Source organism: Eublepharis macularius, chromosome 12 (genome assembly GCF_028583425.1).
Source record: "Eublepharis macularius isolate TG4126 chromosome 12, MPM_Emac_v1.0, whole genome shotgun sequence".
NCBI lineage: Eukaryota > Metazoa > Chordata > Lepidosauria > Squamata > Eublepharidae > Eublepharis > Eublepharis macularius.
Window position 1 is genome coordinate 52028694 of NC_072801.1, and position 22398 is coordinate 52051091.

General features: G+C 43.0%; 2 protein-coding genes across 2 annotated transcripts; both read right to left on the bottom strand.

The window, feature by feature from the left end:
* Positions 1-5391: 5391 nt before the first annotated feature.
* Positions 5392-6309, bottom strand: LOC129340634 (olfactory receptor 8S1-like). Its single transcript, XM_054995534.1, has one exon. The coding sequence runs from the start codon at positions 6307-6309 to the stop codon at positions 5392-5394; it is 918 nt and encodes a 305-aa protein (XP_054851509.1).
* Positions 6310-19801: 13492 nt separating this feature from the next.
* Positions 19802-20740, bottom strand: LOC129339300 (olfactory receptor 2D3-like). Its single transcript, XM_054993887.1, has one exon. The coding sequence runs from the start codon at positions 20738-20740 to the stop codon at positions 19802-19804; it is 939 nt and encodes a 312-aa protein (XP_054849862.1).
* Between the last annotated feature and the right edge of the window lie 1658 nt (positions 20741-22398).

Below are 22398 nucleotides of genomic sequence, written 5' to 3' on the forward strand. Positions count from 1 at the left end.
CTTCAGATCCCACCACTCCTTCGCGTGCGCTTGTAATAACAGAAGGGATTCGCTTACTTGCAGGCTTTCGCCTAATTCTGCTGTTTGCCATTTTCCATGGCCCGGCAGCACTCGAGGCGCCGCGCACGTCTGCCGGCCTCCGTAGGGACAAACGGGCAATTAACCCCCCGCATTGATTCTGGGGGGCTCTTCCCGCAGCGTCCCGGACCCAGCCTCCCTCACTGGGAGTTTTGGGGGCTAATCTTCGCAGATCAGCTGGGGAGGGGTGCATGCCCATCCCCCCATGTCAGCCTCTGCGGAGCCTGGGTGCTCGGGCGCTTCCTCTCGGACCTGCAAAGAGGAGCATCCGACATGGCTGAGAAAACAAAACCGAATCGTTTTTATGTACTTCTCATTAGATCAGAGGAATTCAGGATATGAGTTAGTGGACTGTTAGGGGTGCCCTAAATGCTATCCTGCAGTGAGTCCACTGCTGGTTCAAGTACGATAAAACCTGACTCCTTTGTTTACTAAGTGATTGTTTTCCAAAGCAAGTTCACCAGGAAAGGAAAGTTCACTCCTCAAATTATTCTTCCCTCACTAGAAGTCATAATTGTGGTATGAATTCCAGTGTGGCTTAAACTTTTGTCTCATCCCTACTCCTGTCTAATATAGAAAACATAACTTTAGTGACAGGGCAAATTGTACCCTTTTTTTAGGGTTGCCAGATGGGAGATGGGAAGGCTGGCACTGACATTTGTATCTGGATTGGGCCACTGTGGTGCGTGGGAGATTTGTATGTCTTCTGGGGACAGGTAATGTCATGTACAGGGCAATAGTTGCCATGGCTGCTGTGAATAGGATGTATGCTAGTTTAGGTGTCCTTGATATGGATGTTGTAACCTTCAAAGTTAACAAGGTTGGAAGATCTCAATACTTTCTCAAAGACTATCTTATTCATCTCCTACTGGAAAGATTCTTGGTAGGAACTTTTACCTAACAAAATTTCTTTGGGCTCAGAATTTGAGCCCAATTTTTTTTGGGGGGGGGGCAGATGCCTGCTGTTGGTGAGAAAATTTCTGGCATTTTGCCTTCCTGCCTGTGGTTTGCTTGCAATTGGCAGGAGGTATTAGGTGATTGCCCGCCAACGGCAGACAGCCCTGACAAATGGACATGCATGCTTCCAGTGATAACATCACTGTCATTTCTAGAAGTGATGTTGTCCAGGGATGGCCTCCTGTCCATCCATGGACTCCCCAAACCCTTCCCCTAATGGCTGCTGGACCACACAGGAGAGCTCTTACCCCAACAGGGTACGGCGGGAAGAAGGCGAAGCATACCGAACCCTTGGAGGATCCTCCAGAGTGAGGGTCAACAGGCGGGGGCAGGCTCCGCAGAGGCTGACATGGGGGGATGGGCATGCACCCCTCCCCAGCTGGATGGTGGACTGGCACCACGGCAAGGGGACGGTGCAGGCAGGAAGGGTCAGACAGCCCAATGAAGGCTGGTGCAGGCGCGACTCAACTGTCCATGCCCTTCCCAGCTGGGAGGTGGCTGGGACAAGACACAGCAAGCTCAGGAGGGGCTGTGACAGCTGCCTCCATCATTTGAGGAAAGGCAGGATAGGTGGGAGGAGGGATTGACAAGAAAGAATGCCAGGGACAAGGGCCAGTCAGAAGGGGGCATGGGGGTATGGCCAGATCTGGCCTGGGTGATGGGGAGCACCAGGGGTCATTTGGTAGAAAAAGAGCTGAAGGAACTCATTAGCATAAATAATTAGCATATGCCATGCCCCTTGATCAGGCTGAAACAATCAGGATTTGATGGTTGTTGTGGGTTTTCCGGGTTGTATTGCCATGGTCTTGGCATTGTAGTTCCTGACGTTTCGCCAGCAGCTGTGGCTGGCATCTTCAGAGGTGTAGCACCAAAAGACAGAGATCTCTCAGTGTCAATCAGGATTTGGCTACTGCCAGGTGGGGCAGTGGCCTGATCAGGGCCATTTTGGCCCCAATCCAGGCTGAAATGAGCCCAAAATGGCTCAAAAGGGCCATTTGGGGCCCATTTGGGCCTGGATCAGGGCCAAAACAGCCTGGACCTGGTCAGTACCGGGCAGGGGAGAGTTCTGCCACCCGGTACCAACCCGATCCTGGCCGTTTCTGCCCAGATCCCGGCAAAAAATGGCCCAATATGGCCAAAAGTTTCCATCTTGTGATCTTTTGGGTCTGGATAGGGGCCAAAATGGCTGGGATCAGGTCGATGCATAGTGGGGGAACCCTCTCTTGCCCAGCACCGATCCGATCACTGCTGTTTCAGACCCAATCCAGGCTGAAACGGGCCCAAAATGGCCATTTTGGTCTTGTTTCCTGTCTGGGACTGGGTCAGTGCTGGGCAAGGGAGGGTTCCCACACCCAGCACCAACCCAAGCCCCACCGTTTCAGCCCTTATCCCTGAAGAAATGGGCCCAAAATGGCCATTTTAGGCCATTTTGGGCCCATTTCAGCCCGAAATACGGGCCCCCAATCCAGGCCCAATCATTCCCAATCGAGGCTGAAAAGGCCCCAAATGGCCAAAAGTCAGGTGGGAGCAAATGAGCCCTGGGGAGCATATTAGGTGCAGGCTTATTGGAGGCAGGGCAGTGATGGTGAGAGAGGGAGGGTTTTTAAGCAAGGCTCCAAACCCAGGCCGAGGGAGAAAGCTGAGGGAGGCTGAGGCCTGAAGAGAGGACAAGTCTACCTCCAGTGGTTTTGAGTGATGGAGTGATGCAACTTCTCGACCAGCCACCCTTTTTGAGGCCCACTGGGGGAGCCTTCACCCAGGGGTCCTGGAAGCCCCTGGGGAGAAACTCCGGCTGAACAGGCAGCCACTGCTAAGCTGGGGAGACAGACCTGCTCGACACACCTCTCCCGGAGACGGACCTGCCAAGATCAGCAGGGGGCGTCTGAGATCTTGACAGATGTTATCACTCAGAGCACATCCATGTAGTCCTGTGGTCTGTACCAGGATTGATTCTTTAAGAGTTGGAGCCAAACACTCTTTTGGACTGATTCCTTAAGAACTGGCACTGGTACAAATTACATGTGCATTCTTGTGTTCCACGCGATACCATGACTTCCAGACGTGACATCACCATGTGCAGGGCCAAGTATGCAGAAGGGCAAATCCTGCCCACCAGGGAAGTCCTGGTAAGTACTACCCCTATATCACCAATCTCTAAGAAGACCTGGCAAATCTATCCCATATGCCTCTACACACATCATTCCATCCAATTCATACAAGCTTATGGGATATACATGGAGGAAATACATTTTAATTTAAAATAGCCTAAATATACATATGCGTGCAACAAAAACAATGCTGCCTGGAAGTCCAAAGCTTCCATTTTTGGGCTCTCTGGCTCTTACACACAAACAAAAGATTTTGGAGAGACTTCTTGTTGGTGGGATATCCCCAAATTAAAAAATCCAAGTACATTTGTAGATCATAAAAAATATATTTGCCATTAGGGATGTGCGATTCAGGTTTCTAATTCAGGTAAAATACCTGAATCGGACCCGATTCATGAAGATTCAGGATATCATAACTGGCTCCACCATGCTGGGCCCAATTCGGAAACCTCAAATCAAACCTTCTTGAAGCGATTTGTATTGCTTCAGGAAGCTTCAGGACAGGGGGTTTAAATGCCCCTTTCTATGCTGCTGCAAAGCAGCAGGGAAAGGGAAATAAAACCCCGGGATAAGCTGATTGGCAGGGAAATCAGTGCCAAGCAGCTGATCCAAGCCAGCTGGGATTTAAATGCCCCTTTCCAGGCCACTGTGAAACAGCACAGAAAGAGGCATTTAAACCTCAGGAACAGCTCTTTGGAAATCCCTGCCAAGCAGCTGATCAAAGGGGGGAAATGCCCTTTCCCTGCCTCTTCAAGAATATAATACGGGGAAAGAGCATTTAAAGTGGTGAGGAAAGGAGCTACCCTCCCCTTGGTTCAGCGGCCTGGCCAGGCAGCTGATCCAAGTGGGGGGGGGGAATGCCCTTTCCTTGCTACTTCGCAGTGACATGGAAAGAGCATTGCTACCCGCCACTTGGATCAGCTGCCTAGGCAGGCAGCTGATCCAAATGGAGGGAATGCCCTTTTAAATGTTAAATGTCCATTTAAATATTCCGTTTTCTGTTGATCTAAAGCGGCAGGGAAAGGAGCTACCCTCCCCTTGTATCAGCTGCTTGGCCAGGCAGCTGATCCAAGGGCGGGGAGTGCCCTTCCCCTGCCTCTTTGCATCAACAGGGAAAGGACATTTAAATGTTCCTTTCTCTGTCGCTCCAAAGCGGTGGGGAAAGGAGCTACCCTCCCCTTGGCCAGGCAGCTGATCCAAGGGAGCGGGGGAATGTCTTGCAATGCCCCTTTCCATGCCACTGCATAGCGGCATGACAGGGGTATTTAAACCCTGGGATCAGCTGTTTGGTGGGGAAGTCCCTGCCAAGCAGCTGATGCAAGCCGACTGGGTTTTACAATGCCCTTTTCTGTGCTGCTGCCGTATAATTTGCCGTATAATTTATTCTTGGACCATGCCAACAATAAAAACCATGCCAACAATGAAAACCATGCCAACAAGACAAACCTAAGGGAGAATTTAACTAGGTCATACGTTTGGATGGTAACACTACCAGCACACCACAAACAGTTCCCAGGACACCAATCTGGGTGTAACAACCCCACACAGAACTTGCTTTAAAACACAAGAACTCATAGCTAAGATCTGGGGATTTAGTCCATGGCAAGAAGATTTTAAAGATCCCAAACAATAAAGTGGACATGAACAGAGATGATTCTCAGAGGGGCAGAGTAAACTCTCTAGGTTCTCGTCCTCTTAGGAATCTTTGGTTCTGACAGCTTTCGAATCTTTTGTTCTAAACCTGTGCCTAATTTGTCCAAGTTTGTTCGGCTTGCTGACCACATGGTCTTGGGATTCAGCATCCCCCCACAAGTATTATATTCTCCCCAGTGTTGGCTTCTATTATCTAGCAGCCTTAGAATAATGTGAGTTCTCCCCCTGAAAGGGAGTGGACTTTGTGAATCACAACAACTTTTTCTTACAATGCGTCTTGCTCCTGCATCTTGCTCCATTCAGTAATATGCACAAAGCAAGAAAAGTGGCAGCTTCATGGGTCTGGCAAATTTCCAGCTTAACCACCTTCAAAAAGAATAAATCAAATGCCTTTGTACATTAAAAGTTATTTATATGATGGTGTATGAACAGAAGGAAAAAACAGATAGTAGGATAAGATAGAAAGGTTTGGATCCTGCCTAAATTTCTGCAGGTGACAGATGAGGGGGGTGATTTGAACATATTTCTCCCTACTGCGGCAACTTTTTATTTATTTGTAGAGTATATAAACATTTTGCACAACATGAGTTATCTGTTACTTGAACCCCATTAATTTTTTTAAGCGTCCCTTGATTTCCTTGGTTTTAAAGCTGTAAATAATGGGATTCAGCATGGGGGTTGAAATGCTATAATGGATGGAAAAAATTTCATCAAGGATTGCTGAGGAGACAGAGTTCGGTCTCATATACCTAAAGCAGCCTGTGCCATAGTATAGAACAACCACAATAAGGTGGGCACTGCAAGTGGAGAAAGTTTTCTTTTTCGTTTCCGTTGACTGCATCTTCAGGACAGTAGAGACAATGTGGATGTAGGAGAAGAGAATAACAAGGAATGAAGAAGATCCTACTATAAAAAAAGAAATGAAGAAAGTAACCACATTTGGGAATGTTTCAGTGCAGGATAAAGCAAGTAAGGATGGGTGTTCACAGCTGAAATGCCTGATAATATTTGAACCACAGAAAGTTAGTTTTAATATAGGTAAGGAATTTACTAGAGTTTGCACAGTTCCAATAACCCATGCACCTCCCACCAGACATCTGCAGAACACTCTGTTCATGATTTGCACATACTGAAGGGGCTTGCATATAGCAGTGTATCGGTCAAAAGCCATTGCTGTAAGAATAAAAGCTTCTGTGCAAGCTAACAGAATGCTTGAGAACATCTGGGCAATGCAGCCATTGTATGATATTGTTGGCCTTGAACAGAGGTTAACTAACAACTTTGGCAGAGTGACGGAAGAGAAGCAAATATCAAGGAAAGACAGGTGACTAAGGAAAAAGTACATGGGGCTCTGAAGCTGATCACTAGTCACTACTACTGCTATAATCACTATATTTCCCAGCAACGTTGCTGCATACATAAAGAAAAAGATCAAGAAGAGGAAAATTTGGACTGGTGGATTGTATGAAAATCCCAAGAGGACAAAATAAGTCGCTGTGGTCTGATTGTCCATTTCCTTCTTCAGCAAAAATGTAAGCTGCAAAAACAAAACCAAAAATGATTGAGATAAATATGCTACAATGGCTACATTTTAGGATACAGCTCAGGTTACTGGATTTTGATGAAAATGGCAGGTGTGTGAAGTTCCCCTCAATAATGTGGTGATATATATATATATGTTACCTACTATTGACAATAGAGATTGGCACAAACCAAAATACAAACCAAAGTTCGTCACGAACCAAGCCAGTTTCTGGTCTGCAAACCAGTTCTTCAGAGCCCATTTCTGACTAACTGTGATGAAATTTAATCTGATTTATTTGGTTCATTTTGTGCACCCCCTCGGTTCCGAGCAAGGTGTTTAACTGCTTAGGTATACCCCCTAAGGACTCAGGAATGCTTAAGGAGCACATTGAAGCTCAAAGCAGCACTTTTGTTGCAATTTGCAAACGGCATGAAAAGTGTTGCTTTCAAACACAGGCTGCTACTCAGCTGATGGGGGAGGAATCCCCCTTATGTCAGCTGAAAAAGCTGCTGACTTTGAAAACAGCAACAATTTTCTTGTGCAACAAGAAAAGTTTTGCTGCTTTCAAGTGCCCACCTCTTTTTTTCAGCTGAGGGGAGCTGCTCCCTCTCCCCTCAGCTGAAAAAAGTGACAGCGGTTTCAAAGCAGCTTTATACAACTGATAGGAGGGGAATTCTCCTCCTGTCAGCAGAAAAAAGCTGCTAGGTGTGGCATGGAAGTGTTGCTGCTTTCAAATGCCCACCACTTATTTCTGCTGAGGGGAGGGGGGAAGAAGTCCCTCCTTCCTCACCCCTCAACTGAAAAAAGCTGTGGGGGTTGAAAGCAGCCCTCATCAGCTGAAAAAGGCTGCTTTCAAATGCTGGCAGCTTTTTACAGCTGTCAGGAGGGGGATTCCCCTCCCATCAGCTGAGAAGCCGCCAGAATTTGAAAGCTACACTTTTCTTGCTGTTTGCAGGTGGCAAGAAAAGTCTTATTTTCAAATTTCCCACCCTGCTTTTTCACTCAGGTGAAAAAAGAGATGGGGAAGGAAGTTTCAAACTTGTCTTGCTTTTTGCAAATGCAAACAGCTAAAAAGGTGTTGCAGCTGCTTTATCAGCTGGAAGTGATGAGCCACAAACCGAATTTCATGAACTGGGACATATTCAAATAAGTTTGTAGTCTTTTACCTGGAACCACAAACCGCCACAAACCACCGTTTTCCTGGTTTGTGCCCATCTCTAATTGATTACATTCTCTTGAGCAATCATCAACCCGCACTTTTGAAGACAGTACAGTAAAGAAGGCAGACTGTAAGCTACATTTCACTGCATATTTCACTGGGGAAAGGGGAGAATTCTGTACGGAACTTTGATGTCCAACATTTGTTAAGTACATGTAACTCTGATCTCATATGTTCAGAATTATATATTATAAGCAATGAATATAACATGCATTGACAATGTTAAACCTTTGCATGACTTTTTTTTCCAAGTAAATATATTTTCATAACATTAAATGTCCAGAGGAATTCAGATCAATAAAGGGGTTAACATCACTATTTTCTAAAAGTGCCTATAGTAACAAACCCATTTCCTGTCTCTGATTGAGCCCCAAATGCTGATGGCTTAGACCTTATACTTTAAAATTAGTCATGAGATGTTATTTGCTGGCTGAGCTAGCATACATTGAATGAGAAGTCTAGGACAAGCCACTTAGAAGTGAAATCTGCCTTGTCAGTGCAGGTATTTGCTGCATTCTGATAACTCCTCACTCTTTCATATTAGCATGAAATTAGTGCCAAGTGTTCAACAGCCAAAAAGGATTTTTTTCCTCTGGATCTTCAAATGGAGGAGCTCTTTTTAACCTTAACCTAGAATTAAGAATCTGGCATTAAAGGAGCCTTAGGGCCAAGCTACAAGTGATGAATGACACTTGCCTGGCAAGTGAACAGACTCACATGTATTCCTCCCTGTTCACTTGTCATGCACTTGTGCCATTCACTTGCACTCCTTAGTAATGGCCAAGTTCAGAGCCATGGTTTGAAAATTAGTTTCCCTTTGATTAGGAGGCTCCCTGGCCGTTCAGATTACAATATTTTTAGATTGTTTTGGAGGACATCAACCCCCTAGTTTACAATTTGTTGTGCAAATTTTTTTGTGGCAGCCTGTAAAATCTGCAAGTAAATTATGCACATAGAATCAAATTTTAGCTAAAAAAAAATTAATTGTCATATTTACTGTACAAGTGTACAATGAATGTTAGATGATATTGTGCTTGTCTTTGACCAAATATTAGCGATTGATTGATTGGAGCCATGTTGGTATTGCTTGCATCATGAAAACCCCTGGAAATTCATAGTTTATGATATGATATGGGATAGCCAATAAATTAATGACCCTGGTTTAACCCATATATATATTATGCCATGCCTCCATTTGGGTAGGTGTTTTGCTGATGCAAGAGCAAGTGCTGGTACAGTTCTTTGACAAGAAACACATCTCACATACCATCATATCAATACTGCATAAGTGGCCTATTTATGCCTTCAGCAGATTTACATGGCAAATTCTTTTCTTAAAACCTACCACTCCGTGTTTTTTCAGGAAAAAGGTTGCTTGACTAATTTTCTGAGGTCATTCACAAATGAGATAAGAAGCATCATTATCCAATTCAGAAATATCAAGCTGATCTTATCACAAATCTTTTCTACTTCATACCCATTTTTTTCTTCAATGGACACATACAAGAAGTGTGCAAAATTGAACAAACAAGACAGAAATACACATGGAAACTGTGGCTTCATTTAAAGTGGCTTCTGGAACAGTGAACCAAATCTGAGAAACCAAATTATAACTTCCTCCTACAAAAGACTTGTGTGTTTCATTTTGGTTCTTACCTCGGAGTGGCAGCAGCAGGGAGACAGACATTCCCTAATCAGATGCCAACAGGATCGAGCCCTTATGTTAACTTCATTGACAGGAAGGGGGAATATGTACAATGTGCATGAGTGCATCTTTTTTTCCCCAGAGCTACCAGGGCAATAACATTGTCTCCCTACCAATCAGCTGATGCTATATGGGCACTTGTTTTTCTCCCCCATATCCATCAGGGCTCCTGGAAGGTTAGTCACTATGAGGAGAAACTCTGCTGGGGAAGCGAGAGGCAAGAGGCATGTTTGATCAATCGAACTTGATAAAAGTGCTGTAAGACTTCCAATCATAGGCTGCAATTCTAAAAACAATCACCAATGAGTAACATGGGGCTTACATCTGAGTAGACCTGTTTAAGGGGGAATGTGCATCTTGGTTGGTTTTACAATGCTACCCAGACACTCATCTGTCCCCTCCACCCTTATCAGGCCACTTGGATAGTAAGTCACTGAGAGGAAAAGTGCCACAGGGGGAGCAAGAGGGAGTGCATGAAGTCAGTTTAGTAATTCAAACTTGATAAAAACGCTGGAAAACTTCATTCATAGGCTGCAATTCTCAACACACTTCCCTGGGAGTAAGCACGATTGAATAAACATGGGACTTACATCTGAGTAGACCTATTTAGGATTGATTTCCCCATCCAGCATCTACTAAAACATTATTCAGAAACACATTCTCCACATGAAGCTTAAGTCTGTGAGCCATTTGCCTACTCTCCTCTTTGAAAAACTATCCTACCTCCACACAGCAAAAGGAAAAATATAGGTTGGGGGGAGAGGGGTTCAAACAATTATGCTGCCTGCCTGCCTGACTGATGGAGATTGGCAATAATTAATCTGAGGACACACAAACATTTGCATTAGGACGTTGAGTGTCAAAAGGAAGGATATGCCCTTCGCCATAGGAATGAAATTGCAAAGTATAAGGAAACATGGCAGCAACAGAAGGATGCAATGATAATGATTTTTTGGCACTATCATCACTTAGGGCCAAGCTACACATGACGAATGACACTTGAACGGCAAGTGGATTGAGTGGAGGGCAAGTGAACAGGGAGAAATACACTTGCCATTCAAGTGTCATTCGTCATGTGTAGCTTGGCCCTTAGAAAAAGCAAATGTGAAGCAGGATTTTTTAAAATGCCGCTGCCACTCTGCTACCAGTTTGCCCGGCAGTTTCCTGCTATAGTGTGCACCCACTGACACTTGCCTTCTTCAGCAGCCACTGTTGTTGTGTGTGTACTGTAACTGAGGAAAAACTCAGTGGATTGATGGCTTAGAGGATGAGATACTAGGAGTCAATGAGGTTTTTGGTTAAGAATGAAATAACTGCTCCAGAGCCTCATTTCCCCAACCTCTTTTGAAAAGAAGAGTGTGCCCATACACCACCAACACTTCCCTTCCTCAAGCATTCTTCAGAATCTGTGGTGTATGCGCAAACTCAATAGGTTAATAGTATAGAGGGAGGACTGTATTTTGTGTGACTTTGGTGCCCTTAACTTCATAAGCAGCTGCCCCAAAGGGCCAGGAAGCGCTCATTGCAAAGAACAGGTCTGAAACTCCTGAGCAAAACCAAATGGATCAGATCCAAACTGGTAATGCTCCACCCAGAAGAAAAAACAACAACAGGGACAATACAGAGTTAGTTTGGGAACTCCGGATTTGAAACTGAAATGGAATTTTTGTCAGTGTCACCTCTAATACCTATTTAATTAAAAAAATAATAATTTTAGTTTAAAATTAGGAGGCACACTGTTTTGGAATTTTTGTTTTTCTTCTTTATGATAACGGTTATGTCTCTGATGTTTTATTGTTTGCATGTTACTATTCATTGTACTTCATCGCCTTTTACAGTTCATTCCTCTAAACACTTTCATGGGAGTAAACTCTATGGAATACACCTGGGTAGGATTCTGAGTAGACCTGCTTAGATTAACTTCCAACATTTATCTAATAATGTTTGCCAAGCTAATGCTTTACACAATGAGGTCTTCAGGAACGGTCATTGGGGAAGACTTTTAGGTTTCTGGCTCATGATCTCTTCGAGCAGTGAAGCAACCTGCAGCTTTGCATGTATTATTAACATTACTATGAAACAGAGACACATATAGCCATAAAATCCAGTGTTTAAATTTAACAACTATCATCCGTGTCTGTTTTTGATAAGCCAGCTTACTTTAAACATCATTCCCATCTAGTGCTCATTCAAAACATAGACTGCTGAACTGTTGCAAATCCATCTGCTTTAATTTGAGACAATTAGCTGGAACTCATTGCTTTAGTCAGAAAACTTACCTGTTAGTCAGTTTGGACTACACAGGAAGGATATATTACAATAAATGAAGTTAGATAAAAAGATGAGCCAAGAAGGATTCCTTCAATACATTTTATGCTGTTTCACATCTTTTTGGAAAGCTGGAAAACCAATTCAGATCACAATCAGAAATAGTCTAACAGGACTACTTGGCCATTAGTTTAATTTTCTAGTGCATTTGTTGTCTTTGGTGGCAAAATATATACAATCTCAGAATGATGTCGAAATTCCTAATTATTCCCTTGGGGAAAATTATATGAAATTAACAATGTGTATACTCAGGGTGAGGGATGTTTTTTGTACAGGAAATATATATTTGACTTTTGCCCTGTTTTAATTAGACTTCTGTCTAACTTAAGTGTAATGCAAAGGGCAGGGTAGTTGGCAAAGTATCAAGAAGAGTTATAGTTGAAATGAGAAACATCCACATGGAGTAGTGAATACATTTTTAGACCTCACTGCCAATTGCTTATTTCTTATACTGATTTTTTTTAAAGATCCTGACTAGTTCATTTCAATTATCATAGCATACAGCTATTGAGATGGAAGAAATGCAAAAAACCCATCCTTGCAAAGAAACATGCACTCTCCTGTGCATGGATATCCGTGGAATCTCCATCATTGTTTGGCAAAATGCTATATGTAGGCCTGGTTCTAAAGGAACTGGTTGTGGTGCAAAAGACATGCACACTCCCACTCTCAGCACAATAATGTTCAGAAGTGAAATTGAAGTAAGTACTGCCCCCTCACAGTCCTACCCATTGCCAGAAAGACTTGGCAACTCTACGCCAGGATAAACCATTAATATAGGCCCATGCACACATCATTCCATCCAATTTACAGAATCAAATGGGTTATAAATTGAAAAAAAAACCCTTATTTTTAAATGGTATAAATAAATCATGGGTTTACAACAAGAAATAGTTCCCCTGGATCTCCAGATGCATACCTTTCATATTTGAACCCTCTGGCTGATACATGAAAAGCAAATAATTAAGATACATTAATTGATTTGATTTATTCAATTTATAATCCGCTCTCCCCGCGAACAGGCTCAGAGCAGATATCATATTAAAATTTATAATAAAATCACGTAAAAACCATAAATAGACATATAATTCAGGAAAACTCTAGCTGAGGCTCATATTTACACCCCAACCAGCCATTATATGGGTGGGTGATAGAGGGTCGGCAGTGGTCCAGCAGGTGAAAAAGATCAGGGTGGGTATCGCACTACTCCCCCCCAAGAGAAGACCAGTAGGAAGGTTCGCCCATAATCCAGCCTCAACCATATGCCTGGAGGAACATTCCGTCATAAAAGCCTGGCAAAAAGATAATAGATCTTCTTGGGCACTGCTTTCAACAGAGAGTTACACCAGGTTGGTGCCAGAACTGAGAAGGCCCAGGCTCAGGTTGAGGCCAGGCAAGCCTCCGTGGGGCCAGGGACTACCAGCAGTTATTTTGACATCTGATTGGAGCACCCTCCGGTCTCGCAGATATGCTGGTCCCAGTCCACTAAGAGCTTAATAGGTTAGAACCAGAACCTTGAATCTGATCCAAAACTCCACAGGAGCCAGTGCAGCTACTTTAATATACACCCTATATGGGGTTTCCATTAAGGACAGTCATGACTCCATTCTGGGCACACTGTAATTTCTGGACTAGACCCAAAGGAAGCCCTATGTAGAGTGAGTTACAATAGTAAAATCTGGAGGTAACTGTTGCCTGGATTACTGTCATTAGGTTGTGAGTTGAAAGGTAAGGTGAAAGTTGCCTGGTCCATCACAGATGGAAAAAGATGACCTGGCAACCACTGAGATCTGGGCTTAGATCATTGACGAGGTATCCAAAATCACCTTCAGACTCCTAACTGTTGGGATGGGCAAAAGGGGCACTCCATCGAGGGCCAGGAGCTGGATCCCTAAACCCAATGGTCCATGACTTAAGTACAGGGGATTCATCTTTTTGGGATGCAGTTTCAGTTGACTCTGCTTCAACTATAAAGAGATGGACTCCAGAGTTTTGGCCAAGGAATCTGGGGCGGAGACAGGCTGACTACCCATTAAAAGATACAACTGGGTGTTATCCGCATACTGGTGGTAGGCCAGTTCAAAACTTCGTACCAACTGGGCAAGGGGACGCATGGGCCATGGACCTGATAGCTTCCATGGCAGCATTAGGACTCTCCCAGTTTGTATCAGCGCCCACACATTGAGCAGGACACATGCTGGACATAATCCTTGGGGTGGGAATACAGATGGATCTGGATGAACCTACAGTAAATGCCATGGTCAGACCACCTCGTACTGACAGGCCATCTGGGCACCCCCTCCTGCTAGGGCAACAAGCTGATTTATGCTCACCTGCGAAGTCAAATGGATCTAGTTGGATTGATAATGTTCTGCGGGATCTGATGCCCCTGGTAGCTCATTGGACAAGCTGATAGAGGACTAGAATGCCATCTCTCTGATGCCATCAACAAGATTGCTCCCAATCATCCTCTTCTTCCCACCCCGAACCAGAATAACTCCCTAGTATACTGAGGAGCTATGACAGATGAAATGGGGAACTGAGACGGCTAGAGTGAGCATGGCTGCGACTCCGTGACAAAGTGACAAGAACATCTTATAGGATGTTTATGCCTATGAGGTGGCAGAGAAAACTGCAAAGAGAGATTACTATGCAGCCTCCATTGCATCTGCTAGTTCTCACCGAGAACAACTTTTTGGAGTGATTTGGACTTTAATGTCCCTTGCACATGGGACAAATAAAAATGTGAATTCGGTGATAAACTGTGAGGCTTTTGAAGACTATTTTGCAGATAAGATCTTGTCACTCTGCCGGAACGTGTCCACTTCAGTTGATGCAGTATGTGAACTGGAGGCCCCTTGGCCATCTTCAGGGTTGATATTAAATCAGTTCAGGCCACTGTCCAAAGAGGAGATAGACATGATTCTGAGTGTTGTGAAACCTACCACATGCCCACTGGACGCATGTCCATCATGGCTGGTGAAAACTGGTGGTGCTGAGATTGGGGTCCCATTAGCTGACATCATTAATATTTCTCTGAGTTCTGGGTTTTTCCCAGACTCATTGAGGAGGCAGTGGTGTGGCCCTTATTAAAGAAACCGTAATTGGATCCTGTTGATCCAGCCAATTACTGCCCAGTTTCAAATCTTCCATTCCTGGATAAGGTAATTGAGAGGGGGGTAGCAGAACAGTTATACGTATACCTGGATGATGCCTCTACCTTGGACCCACTGCAGTCCAGCTTCAGGCCTGGCCATGGTATGGAGACAGCTCTGGACGCTTTCATAGATGATCTGCGGTGGCACCTGGATTGAGGTGGGTTGGCACTGCTGATACTTTTAGATCTTATAGCTGTGTTTGACATGGTCAATCACAATTTCTTGGCCCACTGGCTCACCAACGTGGAGATTTGTGGGATAGCCCTGCAATGGCTGAGCTCCTTCCTCCACAGTCAGGGATAGAGAGTGGCTCTCGGGGAACAGATGTCTGCCTGCCATTTTTTGGTATGTGCCATCCCTCAGGGGGCAATTGTTTCCCCAATGCTATTTAACATCTATATTCACCCCCTCACCCAGGTAGTCCACAATTTTGGGCTGGGTTGCCACCAGTATGTGGATGACAGCCAGCTCTATCTGTTGATGGACAATCAGTCTGACTGTGCTCTGGATTCCTTGGCCAAGGGTCTTAAGGCTATGATGGTATGGCTACATCAGAGTCATCTGAAATTGAATCCCCTGAAGATGGAGGTTCTGTGTCTGGGTCGTGGAGCAATGGGATTGGGGACCCAGCTCCCAACTCTCAACAGGGTATAACTGAATCCTTCATTGATGGTGAGAAGCCTGGGTGTGACTTGGGATGCCACACTTTCAATGGAGGCCCAGGTCACGACTGCTGCCAGGTCCAGATGTTCCAGATATGGTTCAAGGTGTTAACATTGATTTTTAAAGACCTCCACAGACTGAGACCGGCATGCCTATGGAACTGCCTCTCCCATCACGTCCCTTGCATGGGGCTGCACTTTGTGGACCTGGTGGTCCCTGGCCCAAGGGACATCCGTCTGGCCTCTATCAGGGCCAGGGCTTTTCCTGCCTTGGCCCCAGCCTGGTAAAATGCTCTCCTGCTGGAGATCCAGGCCATATGGGAACTATTACAAATCCAAATGGCCTGTAAAATGGAGATATTCTGCCGGGCTTTGGTTGAGGACTAGCAGGAGTCCCCCCTTAGTCCACCTAACCACCTCTTCTATGACTGCCCTCAGCTACACGTTCTGCCCACAGCTATGACCTATGCAGGTTTTTGATCAGTATCTAAAGTACCCTATGTATAATGGTGCCTGGAGTATTTTAGTGTAAGTTTTAAATGTGTTTTTAAAGTTAATTCTTAACTTATTGTATTTTATTGATGATGTGAGCTGCCATGAGCCCATTCATGGGGAGGGCAGGATATAAGTCAAATAAAATAAATAAGTTAATAAATTAAGTCTGCCTTGATTTCCTTCATTTTCAAGCTGTAAATAATGGGATTCTGCATGGGAGTTGAAATGCTACACCAATGGAAAAAAGATCATCCAGGATTGCTAAGGAGACAGAACTGGGTCTTCTATACCTAAAGCAGCCTGTGCCATAATATAGAAGGACCACAATAAGGTGGGCACTGCAAGTGGTGAAGATTTTCTTCTTTGCCTCTCCTGACTGCATCTTCAAGACAGTAGAGACAATATGGATAAAAGAGAACAGAATAATAAGAATTGAAGAAACTGCTATAGTAGTTCCAGAAATTAAAAAAAAGTAACCACATTTGCAAAAGGTTCTGTGCAGGGCAAAGCAAATAAAGACAGGCATTCACAGCTGAAATGCCAGATAATATCTGGACCACAGAACAGTAACTTCAATACAGGTAATGTATTGATAAATGCATATTGAAACCAATAGTCCATGTACTTCCCACCAGCCATCTACAAAACACTTTGCTCATGATTTGCACAGAATGCAGGGGCTTGCAGTGTTCAAATCAAAGTAATGGTCCAGCAGCATCCATAGGAAAAAGCCGCCTCCATGGTTGGAAACAGTCACATCTTAAGGCAAATCCAGCCAATCAGGGCAATACACCACTTAACAATTACTACCGTGAGAAACTTGTAAGAGGAGCCCCATGTACTTTTTCCTGAGTCATCTATCTTTTCTCGGTATCTTCTTTTCTTCAATCTCTCTACCTAAGCTTCTAGAGAATTTATACTCAAAGCAGACAATCTCATACTGTAGGTATGCTGGTCACTATTATTGATATGATCACTATATTTCTCGGCAGAATTGCTGCATAAATAAAAAAAGTAAAAATATCAAGAAGAGGAAAATTTGTATTGGTGGGCTAGCTGAAAATCCCAAGAGGACAAAATAATCACTGAAGTCTGATTTTCCATTTCCTTCTTCAGTAAAAATTTAAGCTGCAAAAACAAACCAAAAGTTTTACTTGTAAATAGCACAATGCTTATGTTTGCCACATAGGTTGTTGGATACTCCTGAAAATGGTAGCTATGTCATGCCCTTCCATGGCTGCTGTGAATAGCATGCATGCAAATTTTGGTGCCCTTGATATGGAAGTTGAAATCTTTCCAAGTTAACAAGGCTGGGGGACCTCAATATTTTCTGAAAGACTGCCTTATTCATCTCCTACTGGAAAGATGCTTGGTAAGAGCTTTGACCCAACAAAATTTCTTTTGACTCAGAATATGGTTGTAAGATGCCAGCCTTCTGGCACTTTGCCCCACCTGCCTGGTGAATGCTGGCAATTGGCAGGAGCAGGAATGTCAGCTAGTAATTGCCTGCCACTAACAGACAGTCCTGATGAATGTTTGCATGAGATCCCAGCCCTTTCCAAAATACTGTCACTTCCTGAAATGATGTTATTACTCAGAGCATGACTGTGCTCTGAGAGATGCACAGCTCTTTGTGCCAAGACTAATTTTTTTAAAAGAATTGGGCCCAAACACTCTTTTGGGATGATTCCTTAAGAATTGGCCCTGGCATGAAGCACACGTGCACTCTTGCACTCCTTGGAATAACATTACTTCCAGAAGTGACAGCCAGGGCTTTTTTTCAGCTGGAATGCGGTGGAACAGGGTTCTGGAACCTCTTGAAAATGGTCACATGGCTGGTGGCCCTGCCCCCTGATCTCCAGACAGAGGGGAGTTTAGATTACCCTCCGCACCACTGGCATGGAGGACAATCTAAACTCCCCTCTGTCTGGAGATCAGGGGGCGGGGCCACCAGCCATGTGACCATTTTCTCTGAGGGCAACCCACTGAGTTCCACCACCTCTTTTCCCAGAAAAAAAAGTCCTGGTGACAGCACTACGTGCATGGCCAAGAGCACGTGTGTGAAAAGCATGTCCACTTGGGGCATCAGAAGAGGTGCAGCCCTGCATTAAAGAGACATATGGAACTGACAATTCCAGAGAAGTAGCCACAGTCATCTCTCACAGCCAAAATAAACATGGAGCTAACAATGATAAAGCGCTTTATAGATCTATGGAGAAACCTCATTTGGAGTACTATGGCCATTTCTTTTTGTTGTATCTCAAAAATAACATAGCAGGCCTGGAAAAATTCAGAAGTGGGCAACCAACATGATTAAGGGGTTGGAGCAGTTTTCCTATCAGGAGATGTCCAACTATGAGGGCTCCTCCAGGTACCATGTACCACTTAACCAAAAACAACACCCACTCAGAGGTAAAGAGTTAAATTCACACGTACTATATAATTATAATTTTATACTCTTTATGTATAAAGTACAATAGTGCTAATCAGTTACTCTAGTGTACAATAATCAACCATTGTAAGTCTAATATCCCTACAAACATACTGAACATCAATTCATCAGTTCTCAACAATAAATACAACAATAAATACAATAAATTACAAAAACACTAAACAAAATAAATAAATAAAAATAAATACAATAATTACAAAAATAATTTGAATTCATACAATTAATTCCTAAGAACATCCAACAGACGAAGAGTCCCACAATATATATAGGAAGAATCTCGTTTGGAAGGTAAAGACAGGAAAGTCTTCACAGTATAATGAAGTATATCAAGCAGTTGTAATTGCTTCATTCTGTATAATTCATTGCTGCTCTCATTTTTTGTCAATGAATTTTCTGTTGTAGCTTCTCTATTCAGTGTGAGTCGTTGCCGCTCATGTAGGCTAAATTTCAGGACAACCCTCTAAAACTGGCTGAAGAACTGAAAGGAGATACTAAGGACCAATTACAAATTCAAGAGCCAATGGGCAGTGCAAGCATATCTTCAGTCCCATTTCATAATCTACTTCTTAATAGGCTCCAATATTAATAAATGGTATATACCAAAGCAATCAATAGTTACACAACCATTTCAGTATAAAATGACAGTCCAATGCCTTCGGAACATCTGAGACCTTTCAGTTTAGAACAGAAGATGACTAAGGGAGGCGGGAATAGGAGAGGTAAATAAAATTATGCATGGGGTGGAGACAGTAAATACAGAGAGCTTTTATTCTCTGGCGTATAAGAGTAGAATTTAGGGGCACTCAAAAAAAAACAAAAAAAACATCCATATTAAGTAGTGAATATATTTTCTGTCCCTCCCTATAGAATGCTTATTTCATATAGTGATATAAGAAAAACAGATGATGGAGATTTCCTTACACCTTGGACCAAATTCCACAATCCCTTCCACACATCATCCCATCTCATACATCCACTTACATCTATAAGTCAATTAACCCATTCCCATTGTATGATTAATCTATGGGCTGACACAACTTACATAACACCCCCAACCACACAGTAAAATGTAAGAGAGAATTCCAATTTGTGGTATCTTCTGATGTTACCACCAACAGAATACCATCTGAAGTGCTGCAACATCAGTCTTGGTCTAACAATCCAACCTACAGCATAGTATGAAATGCAAATAGAGGCTTCATGGTCAAGGGATGGTTCGAAGCTCATAAATATTCCACGCAAGAAAACTTTTATTGACAAAGATGATTCTCACAGAGCTGGAATAAACTCTCCATGCTCTTGTCCTCTTGGAATATCTGGCACTGACATCTCTTCACTCCTTTCTTTTAAGCCTGTGCAATGTGCATGTCTTGCCCCCATTTCTTCTGACCTTTGACTGGATTGTTTTAATATTCAGCAGTTCGAATAGTTTAATGGGTTCAATTACTATGTAGTAACATTTTAAGCTATACATGATGTCAATGGTTTGTATCCCAATATTTTTTTTAAGGCTTCTCTTATTTCCCTGGTTTTCAAGCTGTAAATAATGGGGTTCAGCATTGGGGTCAAAATACTATACTGGATGCTGAAAAGTTCATCTAGAATTGCTAAGGAGACAGACATGGGCCTCATATACCTAGTACAGCCTGTACCATAGTACAAAATTACAACAATAAGGTGGGCACTGCAAGTGGAGAAAGTTTTCTTTCTTGCCTCTGCTGACTGCATCTTGAGGACAGTAGAGACAATGCGAACATAGGAGCAAAGGATAACAAGGGATGAAGAAACTCCTATTGTAAAACCAGATATGAAAAAAGTGGTCACATACAGGAATGTTTCTGTGCAGGACAAAGCAAGTAAAGATGGGTATTCACAGCTGAAGTGCCTGATAACGTTTTGACCACAGAATGTTAGTTTTAATATAGGTAATGAATTCACCATAGAATACATGTATCCAATGACCCATGCAGCTCCCACCAGCCATCTGCAAAACACTCTGTTCATTATTTGCACATAGTGAAGGGGCTTGCATATGGCAGTGTATCGGTCAAAAGCCATTGCTGCAAGAATATAAACTTCAGTCCACCCTGACTGAAGGATTAAGAACATCTGGGCAATACAGCCACTGTATGATATTGTCTGGCTTGAATAGAAGTTAAGTAGCAAATTTGGCAGAGTGACTGAAGAGAAACAGATATCGAGGAAAGACAGGTGACTCAGGAAAAAGTACATGGGGCTCCGGAGGTGATTGTTGGTTGTTATAATAGTTATAATCACTGTATTTCCCAGCACAGTTGTTGCATAGATAAATAAAAACATCAAGAAGAGGAAAATCTGGACTGGTAGGTTGTATGAAAATCCCAAGAGGACAAAATAAGTCAATGTGGTCTGATTTTCCATTTCCTTCTTCGGCAAAAATTTAAACTGCAAAAACAAATAGAATGATTGAGTTAAATAGGGTACAGTGGATACATTTCAGGTTGCAGGTGGGTAGCTATATTAGTCTGCAGAGGAGCAAGATTTGAGTCCAGTAACACCTTAAAAGACCATCAAGATTTCTAGGGTATGAGTTTTTGAGAATTGAAGCTCCTTTTGTCAGATACAAATATTAGAGTAAGGGAGCTTTGACTCTCGAAAGCTCATACTCTGGATATTTTGTTGGTATTTTAAAGTGGTAGTGTTCTCAAATATTGCATTCCAGGGTGCAGTTGAGGTTATGGCAGTCTAATGAAAATGATAGGTGTGTCAAGTTCCCTTCAATATTATGTGGGTATATTTTACCCCATATTCATGACATCCTTTTAGCACTCATCAACTCTCACTTTTGAAGAATGTACAGTAATAATAATAATAATAATAATATTTGATTTATATACCACCCTTCAAGACAACTTAACACCCACTCAGAGCAGTTTACAAAGTATGTTATTATTATCCCCACAACTATCATGTTGTGAGGTGGGTGGGACTGAGAGAGCTCTAAGAGAGCTGTGACTGAGGCAAGGTCACCCAGCTGGCTTCAAATGTAGGAGTGGGGAATCAAACCCAGTTCTCCGGATTACAGTGCCGCTGCTCTTAACCACTAGACCAAATTAGCAGGACATAAGGGAGAAGGAAAACTATGTATGGGACTCTCCTATCCAGCATTTATGAAGAAACTTCAGTAGAAAAACTACTTCTTGATACTCAATGGGCCAAAAATGACTGACTCAACTGTACAGTTTTACGTGAGATGAATTGTGCTAATGCCTGGGTCAGATAGCACCCATCCAATGTGAAGACAAGTACAAGCCGATTGTAAGTGCACTGTGCCTTGTCAGTGCAGGTATTTCCTCTAATATACAAGATTTTAATGAAACAACAAAAGTTTTCTCAATGAAACTGAGGACAGGAGTTTTAAGCCCCAATCCTTGTATTTTACATTACATTCCAGTTCTTACATTTTCTCATTTACAAGTCAGCATTACTTGGAGTCTGTGGAAATGTTTCTTGTTAGCCTAAGTATAAGGAATACGGTGAGTGAATCAGGACTACAAAGCTTACGATTCATGAACAAAAAATGGCCACAATATCCCATGGTGACAGGGTTTGGTGATCTATATGATTAGTAGGCTGGTTTTAATTTGGTGCATGAGAAGAGATTCATTGTGGAAGGTAGTAACAGACTGCAGTTTTGCATACAAATAATTATTACCATCTAAACAGGGCTCCCATAAGACACAATCTAAATTCACCAATCTTCACTAACAAAGATCCTTGTCAAGTCCCCCCTCCCCCTGCTATTTTACAACCACCCCATGTTCATATGGAACAGAGACTGGTAAGTTACTGTGCATCTGTCTACTTTAATTTCTAAATTCTGAGAATTAGTTTAAAATCATTGCTTTATTCAGGAAACTTACCTAGAATCTCTTGTCCTCTGCTTGAGCTTGTCTTTACAGAATGTATTCATATAGATGAAATTAGATTTTTTTAAAAAAAACGAAGGAAACTTACAATCTATATTTCTCTTTTTCTCTTCATTGGGGATGATCCAAAAATCTGCCCATCTCATGATC